Source organism: Ylistrum balloti, unplaced genomic scaffold, assembly GCF_031769215.1.
Source record: "Ylistrum balloti isolate Yb309-2 unplaced genomic scaffold, AGI_CSIRO_Ybal_v1 Utg369674, whole genome shotgun sequence".
Taxonomy (NCBI): Eukaryota; Metazoa; Mollusca; class Bivalvia; order Pectinida; family Pectinidae; genus Ylistrum; species Ylistrum balloti.
The window spans coordinates 837,597-862,394 of record NW_026781918.1 but is presented as its reverse complement, the minus strand read 5'-3'; the positions used below and the strand labels follow the sequence as shown (position 1 = coordinate 862,394).

Sequence of the window (24,798 nt, the reverse complement as noted above, 5' to 3'; positions counted from 1 at the left end):
GTATCACTGACGAGTCCTAGGAGAACGAAACAGCTGTATGATGTAGCATCACTGACGAGTCCTAGAATGACTAAACAGCTGTATGATGTGGCATCACTGACGATCCTAGAGGATGTTTTTACATGGCCTCACTTTCTCTGTATATTTCCTTATTAATTCGATGTAAACTTTTTATTCTATTCTATTTTTATGTATTTTAAGTCAATGTTTATTTTATGTAGGTAAACATCCCATCCTTTTTGTTTTTTTAGAAAGCAGATCGTCCGTACGTGATGGGAAATATATGAGATACCATCACATGGATAATCCCGTCTCAGGTGTGAGAAGTACATTTCTTATCGTAGCCTTTTCTTTCCTCTGTAGTCATGGTAGTCTTATCACAATCGCTACTGCTCTGGTGTGCGCACTATCATCGTTTAGCGCAATAGTACAAGTTTCCCACAGTATGTTGTGGGACTACTAAGACTACTTGATAATACCATCATTACTGGCGGAAACAACTTCCGCACTATTCTAAACAACCTCTGCACTGAATGCACGAGTAGAATGTAAATATAATGTAGCATTGGTCTTACGTAAACCAAACCTGTCCAAGTCTGAAGTTAAAATTTCTATTTTATGTAACGTAATACAAAAAGTATCCATGACGTCATTCGCTCTGATTTTCCGAAAAAAAATCCATTGTTGTCGACCCACCGTCAATTCATCACTAAATGTGCTAACAACCACTTAACAAGGGGCATTCCTGAAATCTTACGGTAGAAACAAATTTCTCTTAAGTATTTAACTGCTTGTCAATGGTATTCATAATCGTTATAAATGACAATGCTTTGCTCGTTAGAATGTAGATGATGCTTTGTCACTTACATGTATATACATGAATTACCTAACGATACTAAATCTGGTTATTTCATAGCGCGTTTTCATGTTTCTCATTTTCACATATATTGTTGTCTTATGCAAATTACTCAGTATAATTATTATTTGTTTTAAATAAGTTATTCTTTACAGGTCGAATGGAAAAGCTAGAGGGCAAACATTCGCGTTTCTTATAAGCCTTTCCTGGAGTGTCTAAAACCAACAAACAGGACTTGTCGAAAATTACAGATCTAGCAAAGCGGAATTCGTGTGGGCTACCATGGGCTCATTAGTACCAGGAATCCTTGGTATCTGGCAAGCTTGACCTTGACCTTGTAGGGACACCTATTACACTACAGATAAAGTGATGTATAGTATGAGACGCAGTTCTCTAAACATCACTGCCTCGGAGTTGAAATGTACTAATATTCCAGGATTTATTTACATGGAAGACAAAACATGTGGTTCCCATTTCTGTGAAATGTTCTGAACGGATCCAACTTACATTAACTTCTATGATGTGGAGAATGCCGCTCCACTCAGATCTGTCAACATAACCCGGATTTTTTTTTTGCCTGGCGCGTGCTCGCGCATTTTAGGTCACACTGATCATGACACACACACACATATATATATATATTATTCAGTAACCTTTGATCGGACGGAGTTTGGCTCAGAACAAGTTGAAATATTGATGACACCAAATCTGATGGAAAACACTAACATGTTGTATTGTTATGAATAACTCATATATCAGCTGGCGGGCCGCTCGCGTTTAATGTTATACCTTTTTCCAAAAGATCGTCTATTTTCAAGATCAAACGGAAAAATTAAACATGTACCGAAGTGACAGCGATGATCAGTCACGTGATTCGGTGTCTCATCAAGGCGGCATGTCTGAACTGAATGCATGATTTTTACAATGCCTTAGGCGGTAACGATACCAAAGTTGTGCCAACGCTTCCTCATTGTTGGTGTGACAGATGTGTTTATTCTATTTTTACACTCAGTTTTGTCACAGTGATTTATTCCAGCTTGCAGCTGGTGAGACCAAATCATCGCTTTCACAACTTTGAATGAAGATTGCGCTTGGGTAACATAGGTCTTTACGTGACAGGCCCGCGCAATGGTCGACCGAAGTTTTTCCTTTCCTATATAAATTTGCTCGGAAAATGTTAATCTTTATTCCGAATCCATCGATATCACATTGATTAAACAAGTACATGCGTAGTGTACATAACAGAAGTGACTGCTTAATATTTTGATTCAATATTCAACAATTTAACACATACATATGGAATGAGAAACAAGTTTAGATATGTTGATTATGTGATGGAGGTTAGGTTTCCGAGTACATGAAATAGTTGTTAAGGATTAAAAACATGTTTAAAAAATGTCATCCTTTATAGTTTTTATGTTTGTATTAAATTTGCTTCTGAAGTGATGGAAACTGCAAGGGATCAATCACTATTAGTCTCCTAACTTAAAACTCCATTTGCATAGTTGTCTGAAAGGCAGATCAACTTCAGCCGGTTATGTAACTCTACAGAGGTATCTTCCGTCCATTTGTTCGATGCAGGTGAATTATTTCTATAACGGCCGCGTTGACAGGAAGAATCTTATCTGTGCGCTCATCTACTGCACTTCAGTATAATTTAGATTATCAGAAAACTGATCAAATGCTTGAATGATGTGAAAATTGAAAAACGCAATCTCCCTATCATTACCCACAACTGACGACCTGTGTATCGGTATATCATTGCTGTAGCTCCTACTGGTCGGTTACAAGTGTTTGATATACGCGGACTGGAAACGATCACTCGGGCGCTCTACACGACATTACAGACTCGGCATTCGGACCGGACGCAACAGTGTTATTCTATGGGAATGAGATCTTTACTAAGCGTAAGTATGGAACATACTGAATATGTATATACAGTGTAGTTTCATCATTTTCTTTAATTATGATAAATTTCCGCTTATGTATTCATGCTGACTTCACCGAAAAAAAATTATTTATTGAATATGTCATTATATGTTCTAATTAAAACAAGTCAGGAAATGGTCGATGCATATTTACTGGGAGAGGGTTTTGTATACATTAACAATATATCAATGTTTAAATTACATAGTGTTCCTAAATAATACCCTGTCAAATCTATGTATAATGATCTTTACTTATGTAATTAAGTTCTGTACTTACATCGTAATTTCTCGTGTAATTATATATTGAATTTCATCGAAAACTTGTTTCAAAATTGTTCATCTAACGACATACTGTTATTTGCGGCAAACATAAACTTTAAGCATGCATGATCAGTGCAATTGATCTACGAGATACATCTAAGGCAAGTGTGCGCAATTCCTGGGACTATGCCGACGATTGATGTCTGTCTTTCTTCCTTAAAAATGGTGTATACATTTCCTATATCTTTAAATTAACGAGAATAACAATTAACTGTCCACACATCTGAAGATGTAAAATCACAGGATATCAATCTGTTAAGAAAATCGGTCTTACTGTTTAGTGTGTTGTAAAAATAATGTGCTGTATAAACGTTTTTAACGTTAAGGTCGGGGCAGTAATTTTAGTGTGTTTTATAAACAAATTTAAAGTTAAGGTTGGGCAGTAAATTTACTTCTTAGCATGTTGTAAAAACATGTTCGAGGTTAAGATTGGGCGGTAATTTTACTGTTTAGTGAGTGGTATAAATATATTTAAGGTTATGGTTGGACGGTAATTTGACTGCTTAACGAATTGTATAGTTGTAAAAGTGCTGGGATTGTTGTAGTAATTAGTGATTTAGCTAGTTGTACTAGTATAAAGTCAGTCTGGGTAAACAGACGAATCAATACTGCCTAAAACCATCTCTATCACTAACGGAAATTACTCCATGCAGAATGTCGACAGCTTTAAGTGTTCGAAATCAATGATTTAGTAATTAGTTCCTTACCCAATTCATCTTGATATGCTCATTTATCCCTTGGTTCAAATTATCTCAGTTTCTGTTGGTACATGACGCTGTTATGTGAAATCCAAGACATGAAATAGGACAGTGTTATGTGAAATCCAAGGCCTTATACAGGTCAGTGTTATGTGAAATCCAAGACATGATACAGGTCAGTGTTATGTGAAACCCAAGACCTGATACAGGCCAGTGGTATGTGAAATCCAAGACCTGATACAGGACGGTGTTATGTGAAATCCAAGATATGATACAGGACAGTATTAGGTGAAATCCAAAACCTGATACAGGACAGTGTTATGTGAAATCCAAGACCTGATACAGGCCAGTGTTATGTGAAATCCAAGACCTTGTACAGGCCAGTGTTATGTGAAATCCAAGGCCTTATACAGGTCAGTGTTATGTGAAATCCAAGACATGATACAGGTCAGTGTTATGTGAAACCCAAGACCTGATACAGGCCAGTGGTATGTGAAATCCAAGACCTGATACAGGACGGTGTTATGTGAAATCCAAGATATGATACAGGACAGTATTAGGTGAAATCCAAAACCTGATACAGGACAGTGTTATGTGAAATCCAAGACCTGATACAGGCCAGTGTTATGTGAAATCCAAGACCTGGTACAGGCCAGTGTTGTGTGAAATCCAAGGCCTTATACAGGTCAGTGTTATGTGAAATCCAAGACATGATACAGGTCAGTGTTATGTGAAACCCAAGACCTGATACAGGCCAGTGGTATGTGAAATCCAAGACCTGATACAGGACGGTGTTATGTGAAATCCAAGATATGATACAGGACAGTATTAGGTGAAATCCAAAACCTGATACAGGACAGTGTTATGTGAAATCCAAGACCTGATACAGGCCAGTGTTATGTGAAATCCAAGACCTGGTACAGGCCAGTGTTATGTGAAATCCAAGACCTGATACAGGCCAGTGTTATGTGAAATCCAAGACCTGATACAGGCCACTGTTATGTGAAATCCAAGACCTGATACAGGCCAGTGTTTTGTGAGATCCAAGACCTGATACAGGCCAGTGTTATGTGAAATCCAAGACCTGATACAGGCCACTGTTATGTGAAATCCAAGACCTGATACAGGCCAGTGTTATGTGAAATCCAAGACCTGATACAGGCCAGTGTTATGTGAAATCCAAGACCTGATACAGGCCAGTGTTATGTGAAATCCAAGACCTGATACAGGCCAGTGTTATGTGAAATCCAAGACCTGGTACAGGACGGTGTTATGTAATGGCCTATGCACTTTCTATAATATCATAAATACATATATAATGTGTGTTGATAATAGCTATTCTATCAAATTCTATGCACGTAATCAATTTTCAACGAATGATGAAAAGAACATTATACGGGATGGTGCTGAAACTGAATTGATTATTCGATTAGCATGTATTATACAAACATGTATCCACAAGGTATGATTGATGAATCTATATCATGGAAACGAATACAATTATATATTTGTTTCTGGTTAATGGTTAAAATTTGTACATCAACATGTATTACACCTGCGACACAAAAGTCGAACTCTTCAGGATGTTACGTATTTCACAATAATTGTTGTGACACGTGTTCGGTGTAAATATCTCAACATCAGTATCAATATTTGCTTAAGAGGTATATTAGTTCCGCTTAGGCCAAACGTTTTTCCGCATTAGCGACATAAGTATTCATTAGGCATTCGTGAAAACGAAAAATCTATAGCGAATTATGTACATGCATTAGTCACCTCCGGAAATCTGAACATTTAAGTCCGAAATCGGAATGTGTTCATTGAAAATACTTCCCAGATAGGTCGATAAGCAGTAAATGTTGTTGATGAAAACAACGGGGTCTTAATTGGCTACTTTCGTGATACAATAAAATGATTTCAAGAACTGATTTGAAAACCGGTGGGCAATCTCTGACTCTGACATCTTGACAATGTGCGTAACTAGGTTCCACAACTCAATTTTACATACACTTACTCACAGTTTATTCTACTCTTTAGTAATACTTTTCTGACATGTAACTTTATTTTCTCTTCTATTTCGACTGTTTGGATCGAGACATGAGGGGTATTCTGGTTCTATTTTTGTGAGAGCTCCTGGTTCGTTCACAGAGTTGTCTTAATTCTGACTCGTCAACATCTGCCACAATTCACTGGTATTTTCTTAGTTTTGCTACAGAAAATAAATCTTGTATACAGTTAACGTAGTTTTCCTCTCAAAATGGAAAAACACAACAACAACAACAAAATCAAAGGTCCCATACATGCAATCTGGTCCCGTCATCAGTCGGATTTCTATAATTCAATTTTGATACATGGGCAATTTAGGACGACATGATAATGTCACGTCACTACACCTAGAGTTGTAAAATAATAATCTATCACCACTGAGTGATGAAGAAAATGAAATTTTGAACTCAAAAATCTTTCCTCGGCGTTAGATACATGTATGAATCTCTGTTTCTGAGTTAACGGTGCTGGAAGGTGATATATATAAGCTGTTTAATTACGTAACATCACTGTTATCAGCATAACAACATTTGTCCTGCAACTGGCGCTGTCATTGTCGAAATACACCTGCCACATATATTTTTGCTGATTCGACAGTGACGGAAAACGACTGTATTTTAGCAAGTGCGTTAGTTCGACAGAATTACTTTCTGAATTTACTTAGAATTGACGTTTAGCAATAAGATAAATGTTGAAATAGGCGATTTTATATGTTGTAATGAACATTTTATTTGCGAAAATTTATAAAATCGCCGTCATATCCATTTAAGTGTGGAACTATATTTCTGCGCGGAGCAATTATTTTGGCGCACGTCATCAGGCAAAATTAAGCGTAACGCTAACGCCAGGTAAACAAAGATTGAACAACAAATCTGTTGAAGTATCGATGATCTGATTTTCAATCAACGTTGCACGATAAATAGAATACACCGTCAGTTTCTAAAATTATAAACTGCATTTTGGCTCGGAACATGAAAACAAAAGTGGCTAGCCACTTTCGTCTTTCTTCACTCTTGCCAGATACCGTTTATATTTTAAGACATGTATTCTCTATTTGTATTTATGTTTATTCGGTTTTTTTTGCGTCATATTGATATTGACGTCACGAAGTACAGAGATATAGAATGAGAATATTGCCAATTTAGAGTTTGTGTAAGTTTCAAAACATACTGCTTTCACTGATGTTTTCAAAAGTATACAAGTTTAAACATAATTTTTCATTCGTTTCTATTTTCTATATGGTTTATGAAACTCGTCACAAATTAAACACATATCTGGGGTTTGTTTCATCAATTAGGTATAAATGAAGATAAATATCCAATTTGATATGAGATTTTCGAGATTTATGAAATTCGTCACGAGTTAGAAAAAAATCTCTAGGATTCCTTTCAAACAAATAGATGAAGCGATCGTGAAAGAAAATTACCTGAGATATACTTTTAAAAAATAATGTATTTTTATTACGCATGAAAAAAAAACAAAATATGAAGACATGTTTTTGTTATATCCACACCCCGTTAAACATTTATGCAATACAAATGATTAATATGTTTGTTTTTCAATTACGTGATATATTAGATACATTGTAATGTATACAGCTGTAACCAGCTCAAGGCGACGACCTGTCCCTGACATCACTAATATGTCTCACCAGGGATTACCGCCAAATGATTGGATACGTCAGGACAATGCAATCAAGCTGCCATTTTGATAATATGGTTATGCCCAGAAAGATTATCTTTGTCCTCTGAGGATGAAAAGCTGATGACTTTCATAATTTGTGATATAAACGCGATTTAGGCGGGGCACTATATGATGTTGATTCACAGTGTATATTTATTTTCAATAATAGATGATGTTTATCTTAGAAACATTGTCAAATCATTGTCGTAAACAATTCCCCAATCAGTTTAGAAAATGTAAATGCGCATTCGCCACATGTCTCCAGAGATCCTCCGCAGTATTTATCCGGCGTATAACCTGATGGTCACGCGTTCTTATAATGAACACACGTTTAATTATATATACGTCTCTGATTATACGATGAGTAAAGTGCAACATAATGCCTTTCACCTAGAAGTCCGGGCTACCAGTTCGTACAATTCCCGTAATGGACGCGAAAATGTATGGAGGTCACCTACCTGACCATATAGGTTTCCACCAGGTAATCTGGTTTCCTCACACAGTAAAATCCCTCACACGCTTTCATCCGAACCAAGATTGATTGATGTAAACTTTTTTCGCAATTGTTTTAAAACAAAGAATGTTTATTTATCGTTTTACCTATTTAATGCAACTTTTGGTAAACAAAGCAAAACACACCAGAATAAAGATTAAAACTCACTGGGTGTTTTGTACTTCCGTTACTCTTGGTGATGGTAGTGACCGCATGTATAGAGGCATAAAAGGGAAGAAAGCGAAATTAAAGTCATCCGTAAACATTGAAATATAAAACCTTACATCTCAATCTCAATTCTATTTCTACCTACTTCGTGGCAGTCGCCGGATGGCAAGGGAGATAACTGCATAACTGTAGGTGACGGTACGACCAGATAGCAATAACTTGATATAGATAATATGTTAATCGCGTTACTTTTGATCTTATTTTTTTGTGATGGTGGTGGGTTAGGGGGATAATATCAAATGAAATTATGAAGGTAGAAATATTACAGTCTTTACAAAAAATAGGGAGAAATCGGCGACCAAGATTGTCATTTAAGATAGGTTAACGAGCCAACCGGTTCTTAAACATCACTTTGTAAGGCTTTTGACTGTCTATCCACAATTTTATTTTTTCTTGGTCGGGGACAGAAAGTCAGAATTCCACCCTATATGACACCAAATACTAGCGACAAGGGAAGGCATTCAGGCAATGCTTTATACAGCTGTCAACAGCGCGATAGTTATAAAGCATACATCGATGGAAAGATAAAAACATTCTTCAGCTAACTTGCATATGTGTCAAAACAATTAAATATTGTAAAACAAGTATTTCTACTAACAACATTACAATGATTGTGAAATAATATAAAAAAAACCTCCAGCACTCAGTGATGTTTCGTTGGTGATAATTCAAAAAAGGAATCACTTACTAAACTCACATGAATCCTGAACAAATCCTCAGTTTCAACTTTTAAGTGAAAACGGTATTTTATTTCTAACAGATGAAAAGTATGAAACAATTCTCATATAGCATAGCGCTGAAAGCGAGTGCCAAATACAAGATATATCGACTGACCAGAACGCTAAAAATAAACTGTTTCAATTATCTTACAATAACTTGATACAAACTACATGTAAACGATATTTTCTTACACTCCTACAATAAATGCTGATTGTTTCACGGATATATCCCCAGGAACCAGAAAGGTTATGTAATTACCAGCCGATCAATATTCCTAGTAAGTCAGACGTCTGGTGTCTGTATTGAAATATCCTGGTGGTATAGGGTTGGGTAATTATTAACATGCTGGAAAATTATGTAACAGTATGCCGAGTAATTATAACACCATGTGAGATGTCAATTCTGATAAATTGTTTCTCACAAGTGTCAGCCGTGTATAACAGAAAACGGTAATATTTCAAATAAAAGTAAACCGGTGTTATAATTATTAATTTTCAAGCGTCAATAGACAATAAAAATGTATTGAAACTAATTTGTTAGGTTGTCCTACAGTATGAGATACGCCGCTTGCACTATAAACGAAACATACTGTTTATATCAAATTATTTTCTTATTGGCATATCTATCACCGCAGTGATTAATAGCAGGTTCTCGTTATTTTCGATTGTGACGTCATAAGTTCTTTGCGTCATTGGTTCTTTGACGACACCAAATAATGACACATTGAGCGAAATAACAATGGAGATTTCAAATTAGTCTTAATGAGTATTTTTGTGAATGATCGCAAAGGTATGTAAGTTATGTTGTATCAGTGATAAACAGAATATTACATTCGTTCCTTGTTATAAGATATAAGAAATCTCGTCGCATTTTTTCTACCTCACCCGAGACTCGGTAAATGAAAAAAAAAAAAAAAAAATAGACTCGTTTCAAATGTCTCAAATGAATGTAAAATCATGCAAGATTTTCTGTGTCAATTAACTTGGTAGATAAATTGATAAGTTGTGTTGATACTAGAATCTCAGAATGACAGAAAACACAACGGATATCCGTTAGCCGTTTTCTAAAAAGTCGTCAGAGTTTTGAACTATCAGCAATTGTTCGGTCTATTCAGAGGGTGTATTTTCAAATTATAACAAAGAAACCATCAATTTAACATTATTTGTACACGAGTGTGCAATTAACTTAATATATGTATATAGGTAAAATGACTGTAATAATTGCTAATTACAACCTGGAAATGCATATTCATTAGTGTGATCACTGATTGCATTATCGTAGTTAGTCATGTAATGATTTGTAAGGACTTATGCACTACGGATATATGTAATACACATGCTGATATTTGTACAAGTGTATTGATTGTACTAGTAGTCACCGAAGGATTTGTCTAGACATCCTTGTAAGTCGGATTAATATGTCTTTAATATCCGTAAATCGTTACGAAATAGCACATGTCATTCGAGTGTCGGCCTTGGATTTTAAACTTTATATAAATTCTGATGGAACTGAGAACTGAGGCTTAATTGAGACATATGGTTTTACACATTCTTATAGGTTCTGAAGGAAAAGACTACTGAAGCTGGTTTGTCGGCGGTGATTTAAACCTACTGGAAATCAGTGTTGAATCTGTTTGGTCGGCGGTGATTTAAACCTACTGGAAATCAGTGTTGAATCTGTTTGGTCGGCGGTGATTTAAACCTACTGGAAATCAGTGTTGAATCTGTTTGGTCGGCGATGATTTAAAGCTACTGGAAATCAGAGTTGAAGCTGGTTTGTAGGCAGTGGATTAAAACATTCAGCAGCTGAGTTTTGAAGCTGGTTTGTAGGCAGTGGATTAAAACATTCAGCAGCTGAGTTTTGAAGCTGGTTTGTAGGCAGTGGATTAAAACCTTCAGCAGCTGAGTTTTGAAGCTGGTTTGTAGGCAGTGGATTAAAACCTTCAGCAGCTGAGTTTTGAAGCTGGTTTGCTTGATTGGTTATAAAACTTTCTATAGATTCGTTAGGAACTGAGTGATGAAGCTGGTTTGTCGGCGGTGATTTAAGCCTACTGGAAATCAGAGTTGAAGCTGGTTTGTCGGCGGTGATTTAAGCCTACTGGAAATCAGAGTTGAAGCTGGTTTGTCGGCGGTGATTTAAGCCTACTGGAAATCAGAGTTGAAGCTGGTTTGTCGGCGGTGATTTAAGCCTACTGGAAATCAGAGTTGAAGCTGGTTTGTCGGCCCGGTTTTAACATTTTCTAGAGATTCTTTAGGAACTCAGTGTTTAAGCTGGTTTGTCGGCTCGGTTTTAAAACTTGCTATAGATTCTTTAGGAACTGAGTGCTGAAGCTGGTGTTTTGAAATTTTCTATAGATATGATAATTACCAAGATAGATCTCAACTGCTTTTAAGTTTTTTGCAAAATGTTTGAAGGAATACAAGTTGGTAAAAAATGAACAAGTTTTCTGGTCATCAACGATATCTAAAGACTATAATCCGTAGATAAATATCTTTATTTTAAAACTACATTGTGTGATTTAGTCGCGGTCAACCCGAGGAAGTTCTACATAGAATCTATATATTGTGTTGTCCACAATCATATTCATTAGAGTTTTATTTCAAGTCCTACTTACATGGTTTCCATCAGACGTAAGGTCGCGATACACAACATATGTTCCCTGGAAATGTATAATATTACTAGTCCCCTTATACAAATTAACAAATTACCCCAATTTCTATTTTTTTTACTTGTAACTCAATGATATGGTATGCTTTTCATAATTGATCAGAATTCTAGAACCAAAATTGATTTTCTTGAGGGACATCCTGTTTATGAAACATGAGTTTGAATTTCAAATGACACGTTATCTGTATCCTATAGAGATATATCATGCATGTTACAATGAAGGCGATGAAACGTCAAACACGGATGCATTTATATGTGGTTAATTATCATATTTTCCGCATGAATGCAGATATTCTATAACAGTCATTTCTAGATTAAAGGTTTGGAAAATTGGTTTTAAAACAGAGTTTACAAGCGTTATGAAGTATTGGAGATAATGTATGTTTGATATTAAAACAGTATCTGTAATCATGTTAATGTTACCTTCTGATGGAACAATCTAACTTTCTATTTGTCTGTTATACATGGTACATTTAAGCTTGTTTTGACCTTATTTGGTTTCATCTGCTATTGATTAACAGATACGGGGAGAATACAGATCGGGGAGATAGAATAAACGATGATTGTCGACCTGGGACCTGTGTATAGTGTTTTAGAAAGATGAGCGTTTTGGTGACCTTTCTGCAGAGTTATATCATATTTACCGCATGGTACCAGCTTCTGGAGGGAAGCCATTTCCTTGACAACAAGAATCATACAAGGTAACAGCTCTCCATTACTTCTGTTTACATGACTAGTACTTGTAAAGTCTCGATAGTCTAGCTATAATATCGAAGTGTTTCTTATGACTTGACGAAAATAAATCCAGTTTTGTTTGTAGAACTTTAATTCTCGTTAGTCATGAAAACAGAATTATGATTCGTTATTACTGAAAAAACCAAATCCATTGTAATTTTATCCAATCATTCCTTAGTGTCTACTTGAACAATTAGTAACAAAATTGTTATATTGACTAATGCAAATAGTTGCAATTGCCAAGCCCATTGTATGTCATTAATTGCATCCAAAAGTAGCAGTAAAATACCTAGTTCGGTATAGTATAACACATTGTATAACACTGTATAACATTGTATAACACTTGTTTCGGTATACACTTAGGTATATCGGCTTATTTTGTACATAGATGTAGTATACCACTTTATCTCATAGTTGCCTTGATATTCGGTGAATATGTACGTGCGAGTTTTTCACTATTACACGTGTGTAATGTAACCAACTGTGACGTCCGGTTTAGATAAAGAAAATGTAGTCACATAATTACAGATTGCATTATGACATAGCAATGGCTTTATAGAGCAAAAGTTAACTTCAGGTTTGACCTAGAAATGTTTTCTTTTTCTACAATATTTGCTTGAATAATAAGAGTATCTAAAAGTATTTAAGGACTTAAAAGTTTCCATTTGTCTCGGAGAATTTTCAAAGTTTTATAAATCACATATCATATGGAGATTCATGTAAAATTCGGTGGAAATATTTAACTATATTTTCCAGTGTTTGTTCCAATGTCCATCAATACTTTATTATACATTTTAAGGTATATCTAATTCTAGATATCATATATTACTTATTGAAATATATTCAGTTTTTTTTTAAATTAATTTAATATATTTTATATTACCTTTAATATGTTTTAATATACATGATCACTTTTAATATTATATAGTTCACATTGTTTGATAGACAGGATATCCTCCGACAGCTGTTGGACGACGGTACATATGACTCCAAAATATCCCCAGAATACGAGGAAGGTGAGATACCTTGTGTTTGCAGCTTACAATGATAAACGATTCACGTAATTATTATTTACCTCCAGTATTACTGCTTTCATTATATCCAGAATACATCTTTTATCAACACAACATGATGGTAAAAACAGATAAATGTCATATGCAGATTTATTTTTAGTGATAATATAAAAGCTCACAAGCTATAAAACAGAGTCTCTGTTTAGGGTATGCTAATATATCTCGGTATGATTCAGATTATGCTGCGTTTTATTTTGATGCAATCTTTATTTTACTGATTCTGAATAATACATAATGCTATAAACGGAACATATTTCTCCAGTGCTGCATGATCACGTCAAAGCATTTTACGTGTATGACAATTAAATTTGTTAACTGTTTGTAGTAATCCATTTTATTATCAAGACATTTGGTTTGTTTCCCTTTGGGCACATGGCCAGGATGAAAAGTTTTCCATACAAATCATTTAAATAATGGATCAAATATGAATCACTTTTGAATGGGAAACAAAACTTGTTGAAGAGAAAAGCAGTTTGTGTAAATAAGTCGTGTTTGATCTGTAGCCTATTTAACTAATCATCTTTTACAACAGTTTTCAAAGTTTACCCTCCCCCATTCGAATGAAGGTTCCCCTTAACTCCTAACAGTGTTTTTATTTCATAGGTTTTGGACTGATAAGAAAGTCAAAATGACTTTTAGGCGGTCTTTAATCTAATAGATTTCTTTTTGAATTTAAAATGTGGGTTACCCTTGTCCTTAGTAGTGACCTTTTTAATTTTGAGTCGGGTAACAAAACAAAATAGTTGACAAACGATCATCTGTAACTTTGACAATTGAAGTTTGTTATTGAAATTGCTTGAAAAGGAATGGATGAATCGTTCTCCAATTCTACATAGTAGTTGCACGTGGTCTTTTCTTTTGCATACGTCTTAATTAAATTGATCTTAAAAACAATATGACCTACTTTCATTTTGACAGTTTTAGTTTGTATATCCAAGTTTCTTTAAAAATAATATAGATTTCCTTTATGGCGTGAAAAATGGCTTACGAGTGGTCATCTTGCATTTTGATGGATTGAGATTACTTCAAAGTTTCTCAGAAAGTAACTGTGACGTAATTACCAAAGACCGTATGGTAGTTTTATCAATGAATGACAATACAACCAACAGTTGAGAACAAATACGAGGAAAAAATTCAACTTGTATAGAGCAAATACAGATCATAACAATATCTGGGATCTTTTGTACAATAATTAGTTTGTTTTAACATTTAAAGATGAATAGAGACGCTTAGTATCATATGCAAAAAGGAAAAAAATATCAAAATTCAAACTAAGATTCGACCAAATTAGGACAAAACATGAACGAAAGAAGGTTTTAAAGAAACTACTGTAAATCACGAAATCTGTGCTTATCCCAGCTTTATTGAAACTGGCTTAAATCCTGAAATAACTTAACAAAGAGTATGTCATACGAAGTCATTGGAAATTTCTTCAAATCACTGAAAAATTTAGATATCGGATTTATCAAAAATATTTTAACCAAACACAAGATGAACATTTGAGAATGAGTACGTTTTCATGAAAACCTGCTTAGACACTCCAGAATGGTGTCTTCTGTTTTATCGACGACACCAGCCATGTAAATTTCCCAAATCGCTTTACTTCACTTCCCTTCACTTTCCCAAGTGAACTACTATCTAAAGAAAATCAAATACGTCAAACTTTGGGAATGAGATTTAAATGACGATGGTACATATGCGTGTAAACGTGTATTTGAAAAACGAATGTAATTGATATAATACATGAGCTGTTAGTATGACGTATTGATACCAAACTTTCCAAAGCATGTATTGAGCTCTAGTCAGAATTTTTAAAATGTTGAAGACTTGCCTATTTTATTACAGATGTTCCTACAGCTGTCACTATTCAGATTTATGTCATGAGCATCGACTCCTTGAATGAAGCATCCATGGTAAAGTATTCCTTATTCTAATTGTCAACAACCTTAGGATCAGTACGTAAGGTCTTAGTACAAAATATAACATTACAGCTGCCCACAAAAAGGATATCAAAACACGCTGGCAACAGCAGAACAATAGAAGACATAACCAAATGATCTAACGGACGTTCTGATCCTAACTGTGTCCATGATAAAACAAACATCACCTATAGTAGGCATGTTTCATACCTCTCTAATATCTAAATAGTGTTTTGTCATTGTTCGTGATTTCTGCAATTAGATTGTACTTCCGTATCTAAACAGCATTTATGAAATATCAACTAGTAAATATAATTTATTTACATATGATTTATTCGTTTAATTGAGTTTATACACGAATTATGCAATGTGCTCAATGTTTTCATTTTCTGAAGATATTGCCAGTTTTTAATTATATTACCGCACACCATGTCAACATTAAATCTGATTATACAACACGTACAAGATACGAAAAGTTGGCTGGCTTACGTTGTAAACGATATACCATTATTAGGTTGAATTAGGGCTATATTCTGTACAGCTGTGGTTAAATGATAATGAAATGTTAACGATGAACTTTTTGGTGAACTAGGGCTAAAGCAAATGAACTATATGTATTTATCTTAAAGCATCAGAAAGACACGATAATGATATTGTCAACAACAATTTTTGATTTGTTATGAAATTATAATTAAAACATCATCAGGCTTGAAAGTCAGATGTTGTAATGTACCATCACCTGTCTGAAATGATATGACCAATCAATGATATCGTTAACAGGACTACACAGTGACGATATTCCTGCGTCAGAAGTGGATAGATAATCGCCTGAAGTACCCACCAGTATCGGGGATGAAGATGCTAGAACTTGATAACCGAATGATAGACCAAGTCTGGGTGCCTGATACATTCTTCGCTAACGAGAAATCTGCAAGCTTCCACTACATCACGGTACCCAACAAACTCATGCATCTATATCCTAATGGAACAGTGTTCTACAGTGTCAGGTAGGTGAGATGTCCAAGGGAAGATTTTTCGGGAATGAAGTTAATATCGTACAAGGGCATTTCCACATTGTTTTAGCTGCTCGAGTACATTTTGGTCAAAAGTTTGACAAAAACGAACCTGATTGTTCAATTTAGAGAATGGGTCGTTGGCTTTGTTGGAGGTTCGGAATTTTCACTTGTTTACAGTGAAAACGCGAGAGGTAGTATTGACAATAATTATGGCGTATTGGCCATAGTCAATATTAAAAAAAATATATATTTAAAAATGGTCAACGGTTAGCTACTTGTAAACATAACTTGTCAATAAATGGCTAACGCTTCCATCGGTGATATAATTTTGAACAAAATGGACACGTTAAGCGTCTATAAAAATCACATTCAACTGGAACATTCAATATAAAAGCAGAGGTAGGTAGAAATGTTCAGAAGAATATACACACGTTCTTATGAAAATTATTGAATTATCTTGCCTTCGAGACATTTAGATTCAGACATTTCTTTCGATCACTTTTGAATTTCCTCCGTCACTTGATACATCTCAAAATTTAGGCCTCTTAGCCCTTAGAAAGAGGAAAAAACTGAATCATGTAGTTTCCAACTATGAATCTTTATTAAATTGTGATGTTCATTTTTGCGTCTTTTGAACAATCTACAGAGTGACGATGACATTATCATGTGACATGAAACTATCGGCCTACCCCTTGGATTCCCAGAAATGTCACATTGCCTTAGAGAGCTGTAAGTAAAAAACCAGAAATGGCTTTGTTCATTTCTATACATACCAAATATTTGTTGAACTTGAAGTGTGTTCAATTGTGCTATAGCACTGTAAATGAATTTGTCAATGCCCTTTTCAGTTCTTCAGGAAATATTTTACTTTGTAAATAATGCTGGCTGGTTTTCACTGAAATATGTAAATAAAGAGTTTAATTGATAACGTGTGTTCTTTAGACTCTCACAATACACGCGCTGATTCTTTATCATTGCTTTCAATGCAAGATATTTCTGCATCATTTTGAAATTTGTCATGTGTTATTATTTGCACTTTGTGATTTTTATCAACTTTTTTTGTAAAAATTGCGAAATTAGTTATACCAATTTATATTAATCACCTTTGTTGGTCCGGATTGAATACCTCGAGGGGCCTTACTATTGGAGAAATCCTGAGTACCAGGGGAAACCCCACCAAAGGTCGGGAAGGTGACTTACATTTCACAAGGTTCTGTCTAACAAGCAAATAAGGAGATAGCACCGAAACCCAATTGGGAGTGTAAACAGCATAATCTTCACAGTTATATCGCTTTAAATAGTGTTCCTTCCAAACTGAATATTACCAAACACGATTCTTTTCTCTGATATAAAGCACCAGTTATGATTAAAATAGACCTGTTGTAAGCACGGGACAACAATCAGCTGATGAAGGTGTTCTTTTTTTCTGTCCAGACAGTTACACAACAGACAATGTGATATTTAAATGGCACCCTTACCAAGCTGTAGAAATGCAAACAGATCGACTTCTTCCTCAATTCTTCTTTTCTGATCAACCATCGATAACTAACGACTGCCAAAAAAACTATGGAGAAAGTAAGTGGTCATATCGTTTATACATTGAATGCTGTATGTAATAGGTATATATATGTAATTTTAATTTGGTGAATGTTTTAACCAAACACGTGTTCATTTTCAAACATACAGGGTCATTAGTTCATATTTTTATTTTTATTTTATATATATATATATATATATATATATATATATATATATATATAAATATATAATTTTATTTACAAAACTAAGAATAAAATATCTGTATATTGTGGATGTGATGTGCTTGTCTTTATACATATACATTTATGTACCAAAGGGTAATATAATGATAACGAAATCCATCTTATGTCTCTTTCGCCATCTTTAATTCGAACGGTCTTCGATCTGCTTTGTTCACCAATGTCTAGAAAGTTTGTTAGTTTGTTTGATATTTTTTCGTTTGATTATGTCATGTTTTTAACTGTAGGTGGAAATTTTTCCTGCCTCGAGACCACGCTTCACCTCACAAGAAACACCGGTTACTACATCGCTCAAATTTTTATACCAAGTATTCTTATAGTTATGTTGTCGTGGGTTTCATTCTGGGTGGACGCTGAAGCCACACCTGCTCGAATTTCATTGGGTGTCCTCACAGTTCTCACCATAACGACGCAAGGTTCCGGTGCACGTTCCACCCTTCCACGTGTCTCCTACATCAAGGCAATCGACGTATGGATGGCCACTTGTCTCATGTTTGTTTTCGCCTCACTTCTCGAATTCGCTTACATAAACGTTCTGTCTCGTAAACGCCGCTCTAAACTGCTTCCGTCACTAGCTATTGGACCGGACGGAATGTTAAACACTCAGGTTTGTTTTGTTCCTTAATCATTTCCAATTGGTTTGTTTTGTTTCTTAAACCAGCTCTTTCATAATGATTATTGATAGTGATTAAAGTTCTATGTCACAATATTTTAATATTACAACTGTGAAATATACATAAGACAATCATAAGTAGAAAAGACACCAAGAAAGGAAATAAATTATGATAGATCTTTTAAGATCTTGTATTGGAGCCAATCACATAAAACTGTGTTTATACACTAACGCATATGTTACGGTATCCACCACTATTCCAGATATATTGCCGTGTTGCCAGGTTACCAATTGGACAAAAAAAAGTATTAAAGCAAACACGAACATTTCAAATAGAATCCATGCCGTCAGTCAATAGGGGAATGCTTTTGATTCTGCAAACACATTTAAAATGTTAATTCCAAACACAATGGAATGTTTTCTTCGCCACAAAAGTTTGAAATATTTGTGAGATAGTAAATCTTGATTGTTATCTATGGATGTATTTTAGTAATAAGTCAGTTAAATATAAATATGGATAAGAGTCGGATAAACAGCAATACATCAGCCAAAATGAGTAGATCTAACAAAAATGATCACAAAAATAAATCATTTCACCCACTGAGCTGTTAAACCTGCGATATGTTATTTGTAATTAAATACTGAATTTGTAATGATTACACAATTGATAATTTCGTCTACGAAGCCTCCAAAGAACTTTTAATTAACCATTTGAAGACGAAATCAGAAGAAGGAAAAGTGATAAAAACCTTAATAGATAACTTTCGAGTTATTCTCTAACTGAATATTTTCTAATTGAATCGTCAGTAATGTGACTTTCCGTATTTACTAGCTGTGTCTAGTTCAATTCGCAGTTATCGGAAAAGCTGAAAAAACTTGGTCAACAAAAGCATATCTATCGGAACTGAGTTTGCAGTATATTGACATATGTCATTACAGACCGAGAAATCCGTGTTTGCTTACGCAAAACCGGAACCAAAAATCTGAATGAAAAAACACAGAACTGCATCCGGTTATAGCATACATGAGATACGGCCATTTATTGAACTGAACAACCAATTATGGCAACAGAAAAAACAGCACTGTCATTTTTCTCATTTACAAAATTTGAAAAAAAAATTATTTTTGTATTGGCAGGAAATGAACGGCAACAGCGATAATGGTGTCAAGCGCAAATCAAGTATTGGGCCGGTGACCTTTACAGATAAAGCCCGAATGGTAGATAAAGTGTCAAGAGTTATCTTTCCTTGTTCATTTGCACTCTTCAACCTTGCATTTTGGTCATACTACCTTTCGTCATCGGGATAGATTCCAGCTGTCACTCGACGTCGGATCATGTTGCCAAGAGAAGGTTTTGTTGGAGAAATTCATTGAGATCAAGATTTGATTCACGAGTTGAAATAACGTATCGTTCATTTGAAAAACATTTTTTAACAATCACTTACTTTTCTTCCAAGGGTTTACTTGGTATGCAGACAATGGCTATTTAAAACAGTCGAACAGTTAGAAACATAATTGGTACAAATAGTATATATTGTGTCATGTTGTTTTCAATTAATCAAGTTTTCCAAGCAATTATTTTATATTTTCCTTATTGTATATACTAAAAATGTTAATTAAAGTTTCTGGTATACAATCAATTATAGAGCGGTAAGTAAGCTTGTGATATATTATCACTTTTGTTTACAAACGATGTTAATGATCATTCATCACATGTTGATTTATTACGTAATTAAATCTTTGATGACTTCCGGTAGAGCAACTAATTAAAATGTCTCATCACAGCGTGAAGATTCACGGAAACGAAGATATAGACATAACCTGTATGTTGATATGTTACCAGGAAGTGATCCAATATTCGTACTTATGACATTCCAAATTAAAATGAAATGTTTTTAAACATTTTAATAATTAACTTTAAAGCCTGCCCTTATTTTCATCTCTTCTGATTTCGCTACATATGTATTGGTAAATTTGAACCTATTAATCCGTCATTGAACAGATACAGTAAACCTGTTTAGAGTTACCACATCAAACAGACCTCCACTTTATCACACAAGTCTGGTAGATATTCTTTTGTTACTTAATCCTCTAGTTCATATTATATATATATATTTATATCTTAAGTTACCTGGACATTGATCAGTCGTGGGTATACACATACTTAGATATGTCTTATGTCTGTCATGCAGTGTTTTTCTGGACAGTTATATATAAAACAACATTTATATTGTGATAGGTCTCACATATTAATTCAAAATTTCAATATTTACCTTCAGAGAGAAAATTTTGGGATAGTTTACATCATAGACAGTGCAGATTTTCGTTGCTTTGTCGATATTTTCATATGCATTCTACCTTATCTCTTAACTCTAAACAAACGGTTTTATTGGCGGGAATGTGCCACCATCATGTTCTTAAATAATGGTAAGACTTGGTCAGTAAGATAACCGTCTTGTTTATCCTTCTTATCTTGTAGATGTGCAAGTGATGGTCAGTGCTGTAGTATCTTCCGTCTTATTCTACTTCCGAGAGACACTTAATGTATCTTTCCTATAGACTCAGTCTTTGCTGCCGTCTAATTCTACTTCCGACAGACAATTAACGTATCTCTCCTATATACTAAGTCTTTGCTACCGTCTAATTCTACTTCCAACAGACAATTAACGTATCTCTCCTATAGACTAAGTCTTTGCTACCGTCTTATTCTACTTCCGACAGACAATTAACGTATCTTTCCTACAGAACTCAGTCTTTGCTACCGTCTAATTTTACCTTATTTGGATCGGTTAAACATGCTAGAAAAACGCAAGATACAGATCGGGTTCGAGGCTGGATTGCGGAATATGTGGTGCGTGAAGTTTGAAGGGTTCAGCCGTACCTATCGGAAACTAACTTGTTGAATATCATTAGTTTTCTAAATTGCAGCATAAAAAGGTTGGGCCGGTGCACTCCGGGAATATTGTGCGATAAATCATAAGTGAAATGGATGGTATCTTGATTTTAGTTAATTGATTTACACTGATAGGAATTTCCGAAACTGTGAATTTTGAGCTTTACATATATCAGTTCCAACATCCGGTAAGATTCGCTCCTTAACCTCGTTACAATTGAACGCATAGATGTGTTGTCTTGCATTTGTTTGACATGTGGTATTTTAAAGACGTTTTTGAAATTTTACGCATGTTTCATTGAATAGTTACTTGGTCTGGTGTATGTATATTCAGAAAATTATGAAAAAAAGACATGTTTACCCTTTCAATTTTTCAAGGAAATATGTTATTCTATGTTTGTTTTACATTTTTGATAAAAACATTTATAGTATTTTGCTATAACCACTTAGTTGTTATTTTTTATAAGAAGATATGTTATATTCGTTTCTTTGTTGATAAAATATGTAGAAACAAATGCATCGTTTCAATTATAAACACTCTTAATTGAAACATTCTAATCTCCCAGAGTTACTTCCCTTCGTTTTCACTACGTCGAATGGTATAGTGATAACCTCGACAACCAATGGCGGCCGAGAATAAATAGAAAGTATTGGATGTGTTTGACGGAAAGTTTAAAAAAAAATCACTTCACAGGATGAGGAACATATATTATCAAGATACATAGTTGGTACACGCAGATAGATGGCCATGTATCAAAGCCATCGAGACAAGATTTGATGTTACGGTAAATATTACGAAAAGCTGCCTTCATTTGCAAAAATAGGTTTATTTATCAAAACGTTTATGCAAAGTGTACACGAGATGATAAAATTATTTACACTTTGAACATATGATATATCTACAATTAAGTATTAGCAGATAATGACTTACCGCATTGTCAAATCGATTGGAGTTTATTTTGTTCAAATGTTTTGAAAGAATAATGGTTACGGTCTAGTTTCAAAAGAAAAAGCCATTTACTCAATAAGGTATACTGTTTACTTTACAACATTACCCATCGTCTTTGCACTTCGATTAAAATAATGTTCATCTCTGATAAATTATTTTATCATTTCAATGTGACGGTTATCGGGCAACAGGAAAAATCTATACGTTGTAACAATTTAGAGTCATATGCAACGATTAAGAAATTTCAAAATTATTTTAAAATGAAATTTAAATATAAATAAATGATTACAGAATTCAATTAAGGTCCTCCTTAATACTTCCGCTCTATTTCAATAATTATGTTGAAGAATTTAAGATAGGTTCCAAAATAAAATATTCATAGAGTTTCATCGGTCTCCTATCCTTGTGCAGTGCAATACGGTTTTGAAGAGAAAAGGGAAATCTGTATGTTGACTTTATGAAAATAGAAGAACCGCATATCGACGGCAGTTAGATATCTTAATACCTTCTCGTTGAATTTTCAATTGTGGAGCTTAAAGGTTTTTTTCTTTCAAAACTGTCGTTTTAGATAGGCAAGGAAAGTTTAAGTTAACATGACATTTAGAATGACAATTGTCTCGGTGAATTTTTAAAATGAAAAGAATGGATCATTGTCTAAAAACGAAAAAAGAAAAGAAAATACTGACATATCAACCGTATATTGATTCAAACTAAAATTCGACGAAAATAGGATGGTAAGGTCGATTTAACCAGTCACCCGTGAAAAATATTGGAGGGAAATATGGTGTTAAGGAAGGACAAGCGTCCTTATCTTGAACGAGGACATCGCCATATTTAAATATCTGTTAACTGAAGTAAGCAATGTCACGTTCCCTAATGTAAAAAACAAACAAAACAAAATAAATAAATAGCAACTGAATCACCAGGCATCCTAACGAGCATCAGCATCATATCGCGCAAAAATAGAATGTTTCCCAATGCGATCATTGTGATGAAAATAAAACTTCTGTTCAACAAAGTTCCCAAAACTTTGTTAGGCAGATTTTTTTTAAATCCACATGTTATTGGATTCATCCGACTTGGTGTAGTGCGGTGATGCTTTCTATGTCATGACCACACAGGGCATCTTTTGTAAAATCTGTTAGAAAGCCAAGAAAATACTTTCAAAATCCAAAGTACAAAAATATCTTGATTCTTAATTACATATAGGAATTTCTAGTTTACTGTAACATGTGTTTATCAAAGCATTACTGGATATCCATCGAATGACTTCATTACATCTAAAACACTAAACAGTGGTTAGTAGCAGTTTCTCAAGTCATTAGTCTACACTGACTTGCCGATGAACATGAGCCCACCAAATAAAATATGTAGTTATTCCAGCGTAATTACACGTCTATGCAGGCATAGAAAATAAGATCTAGAACAAGCTTTAAATCTAAGTATGATGATTACAGAATTTTATTTATTAATGTTAAATTTAAAAAAAATCTTTAAAAGAAACAACCTTATAAGCGGCTATGTACTGTTGCATATGAGATACTAAAGATGTTAAGCTTGGTGTCAAAAATTATTTCATGTGTATTGTTACTTCTCAAGTACACGTAATTTTTTTAAAGATAAGTTTTTCTGTCAGCTTTTTGGACTTGAAGTTAGTTCTAACACTCTGTCACAACGCGTATGCATTGACACACAAAAAGGATATATGTAAGGAAAACACTCTAAAAATGATGATTTCCAAAAGTATCTATTGTTATGCTTTTTTCGAGGATAGAAAAACATGCGAAAACAAGATAAATACAGTGAAAGCAATATTCAATTTTCTGAGTCCGGGAAAAAATATTTTTTGTTCTAAGCTTTAAGTAATAAAATACCAACATGTGAGCATAATCCTGAAAAAGTACACGGAAAAGAAGGCCATGTGTTCTCGAAGTGTAAGCGTCTTATGTTTCATCGAGGACACTCGCCAGGTAAATGTTCTTAAATGAGAACAATATATATATATAACAGCGGAACCAACAGGAAACTAAAGGACATCACACACGTCCAGCTTCATATGGAAGATAGAATATTTCTCAATGAGATCACCGTAACGACCATTAAACTTCCCCATAATTTTCACCAACCTGCATCTCTTTAAACCATGTGTTACGAGTTTGTCATTCAATGGATGACATCTTGT

At 34.4% G+C, this 24,798-nt stretch overlaps 1 protein-coding gene across 2 annotated transcripts; it reads left to right on the top strand.

Annotated features, from left to right (window-relative positions):
• The first annotated feature begins 2,652 nt into the window (after positions 1-2,652).
• Positions 2,653-22,109, top strand: LOC132563587 (glycine receptor subunit alpha-2-like). 2 transcript variants are annotated; one of them, XM_060228330.1, is made up of 9 exons: positions 2,653-2,763; positions 12,162-12,341; positions 13,321-13,391; positions 15,294-15,361; positions 16,148-16,374; positions 17,030-17,112; positions 17,818-17,958; positions 18,389-18,768; positions 19,912-22,109. In XM_060228330.1, exons 2-9 carry the CDS (start codon positions 12,241-12,243, stop codon positions 20,080-20,082), a joined length of 1,242 nt encoding a protein of 413 aa, XP_060084313.1. In that variant the 5' UTR covers positions 2,653-2,763; positions 12,162-12,240; the 3' UTR covers positions 20,083-22,109. The 2 variants fall into 2 exon arrangements, with proteins under 2 accessions (XP_060084313.1, XP_060084321.1); XM_060228338.1 differs by lacking the exon at positions 2,653-2,763 and adding an exon at positions 10,885-11,186.
• Positions 22,110-24,798: the final 2,689 nt, after the last annotated feature.

Bases quoted from the DNA above. Each gene is read 5' to 3' on its own strand.
- LOC132563587 (XM_060228330.1), top strand. From the start codon at position 12,241: ATGAGCGTTTTGGTGACCTTTCTGCAGAGTTATATCATATTTACCGCA. The intron at 12,342-13,320 runs GTAACAGCTCTC...ATTGTTTGATAG, and splicing joins GACAACAAGAATCATACAAG to ACAGGATATCCTCCGACAGC. The intron at 17,113-17,817 runs GTAAGTAAAAAA...TTTTCTGTCCAG, and splicing joins TCACATTGCCTTAGAGAGCT to ACAGTTACACAACAGACAAT.